Here is a 2,719-nt window from a genome sequence, read left to right as displayed (position 1 = left end):
CTAAGTTCTATTGATAATTATGATATGTGTAGTGGTTTAAATTGAACTTAAGAAATTAAAAAAAGTGACACTTAACTCTGTTTAAAGATGCTTAAAAAATAAAGTTTCACCGAAGTTCTTTTGCAGAAAGGGATCCTCATGTGTGAAACAAATATAGATTTTCACTACTGATTAGACTTTGTGTTTGCAGACCTAAATTTGGCCACACCTTCCTAATCAATAGTAAAAAATTTATATATGAGTAAAAGTATCTTAACAATTTTATAAGCAAGGAACTATTTCCATCCTTTTCCATGTTTTAAAACTTATTATCTATGTCTGCAAGAATAACAAAGAACAGAAACAAGTAGTTGATTATGAATTGTTTAGTTAATCATAGTGCAATCTCTCCTGATTTCTCCCTGGTTCCCTGCTCTGATCCCTATCCTTCCAAGCTTCCTCATAGCAACCACAAAAGCCTGTTCGAATTCTGTGCCGTTCGAGGCGAACAAGTTCACTAGCTTTCTTGATCTTTTATCAGTGAACAAAGTCTGGTCAGAAGAAAGAAGCCCTTTTCCTTGTTGGAGATTCTTGTAGTACTGGTTATCAAATGTTCTAGGTGTAGTTGGATCCATGTCTATGGCAATTCTGGGGTCAACACTTTTAGGACACAGTTGCAGGAGTTGTTTCGCATATTCCGGATTCAATGTTGGATCAATTCTGTTCTTGGTTCTGAAGTTGTAGATTCTTTTGGAGAATTGGTTGCAGTGAGAGAAACCAATAGTATGTGCTCCTGTGAATGATCATACATTTCAATGGTTCATATTTTTTCTTTTATGCTTTCACACCTCTAAATAAATTTTGTATTTTTCAGTGCTTCTATATTTCTCAGTAACATAGTTGCCAAATAAGCTATAAACCATGTTTATTGAAAGTTAATATAAATTATATTATGAATATTGAACCTTTCCTCAAAAAGTATATTGATCATTATGAATGAAATATGAAATACCTGATAATGCAACAAGATCTCTAAGGGTGAGTCCATTTGAAGCAAACATCTGAATAAGCTGTGTTAGTGTGAAATCAGCATGAGGTAGATGGTGTCTCACACTAGCTTTTGTACTGATTCTCCCATCTAACCTTCCTAACTCAACTGCATAAGATGGTCCTCCTGTCTGAAAACACCAAATAAATTCTCATTTTGGGATTTGGATTAAGCTAAATTATATGGAGAAGTGCCTTTCACATTCATTTTGCATTTAAAATCTTCTATTATTTATCATTTACTATTGAACAGAATTTTAACGTAGTTTATATCCTCTCCAACAGTAAATGATTAATAATTCTTTAAAAAAAATACTTCGTTGCTAAGTGATAACTGCCTTTTTTAAGTTTTAGTGCACATATTAAGACCGTAATTTTTTTTTTTATTTTCACAGTATTCTCCAGTTTGGCATGTCAAAAATTAATTTGTTGTGGATCCGAACTTTATTTAAGGGGTTTATAGCTGGACAATAGGTTACTGCATATATAAGACTGGACTTGAACTGCAGACTGATGAGCTAACTACTGTACCAACCCAACCCAAGTTGATTATATACATAATCTTCCAAAAGATATGAAAGTCAAAGATGTATGAGTCTGCAAAGTTTATGTTTATTATTTACCAAAGCAACAACGTCCCTAGCAGCCATTGCCAAAATATCAGCACAAGAAACCTTATTTTGGCAGCGAGGGACACTATCCACAGCAGCCTTGGCTTTGATGACAGTATCAAAACCGTCACCAGCCAGTGACAGATTGATACCGTTATCCTTCTCTGCACTGCTGTTTCTTGATGCCAGCATCACTGAAGCATCACATCCCTGTCCACACACAAACAAATTTCAGTATTTTCATGTTTTAATAGCCACCGCATTGCATGCCTCAATAGCCATAACTAACACCTGTCTGTGGTATAAGTGAGAGATCCTTGGAAATAAGTGTGTATATCCAATAACAACAATTGTAACAGCAACTGCGTCGCAAAAAGAAAAATAGTACACATAACTGTATGTACTATGTACTAAGTACTAACCCGAACAAAACAGTCGTGGAAAAATAACCTCAGTGTGCCCGGTGCTGTAACAAATGTCTGCTGAAGTTTTGTTTCGACGGCGGTGCGAACTATGGATTCAACATCCGGGCATGTGTTCCGGTAATAATCGAGGCGAAGTTGAGCATCACAATTACTAGCCAAGAGCTGCAGAACAAGATAAAATAGAATCTGAGTACTCATCTTGTGTTGTGTGTAACAATATTAACTTTGGTCTTGTGACTATTGCATCCTTAAATAGTGGAAAAGGAGAAATGAAAGTAAGAATAATGGAAATATATATCCTTTTAATTTCTGAGGAATCTTAGATTGTTCAATGTGACGGAAACAGAACAAGAGCTAGAGACCAAGAAGAAGTGCTTTTTGGCCATTTGGGAGAATAGTCTGACAAAGCATGCACTCTCATGCTTGCATTAATTTGTGTGAGCGGAGCTCTTAGGAGTGCTGAACCAACTTCTTTATTCAAAGTGCATCAAGGGAGATACTACCACTAAAAAGTCCTCGTATAAAAATAATATTAAAAATAGTTAGACGGTTTAGTCAAACGTTTTTTTTAAACAAAAAACTCAACACAACAAGATGGAGCATCAATAAAAAAATATTACAGATAAAATAAACTAATTCATAATTATTTTAGGCAAT

General features: G+C 34.9%; 1 protein-coding gene across 1 annotated transcript; it reads right to left on the bottom strand.

The window, feature by feature from the left end:
• Positions 1–240: 240 nt before the first annotated feature.
• Positions 241–2,500, bottom strand: LOC107605157 (peroxidase 45). Its single transcript, XM_016306930.3, has 4 exons — positions 2,060–2,500; positions 1,650–1,847; positions 992–1,157; positions 241–772 (listed from the first exon to the last, which is right to left on the bottom strand). The coding sequence occupies exons 1-4, from the start codon at positions 2,258–2,260 to the stop codon at positions 366–368; spliced, it is 972 nt and encodes a 323-aa protein (XP_016162416.1). The 5' UTR covers positions 2,261–2,500; the 3' UTR covers positions 241–365.
• Between the last annotated feature and the right edge of the window lie 219 nt (positions 2,501–2,719).

This window comes from Arachis ipaensis, chromosome B6 (assembly GCF_059453495.1).
Source record: "Arachis ipaensis isolate K30076 ecotype BB chromosome B6, ASM5945349v1, whole genome shotgun sequence".
Lineage (NCBI taxonomy): Eukaryota > Viridiplantae > Streptophyta > Magnoliopsida > Fabales > Fabaceae > Arachis > Arachis ipaensis.
This window is presented reverse-complemented; position numbering and strand designations above follow the sequence as displayed.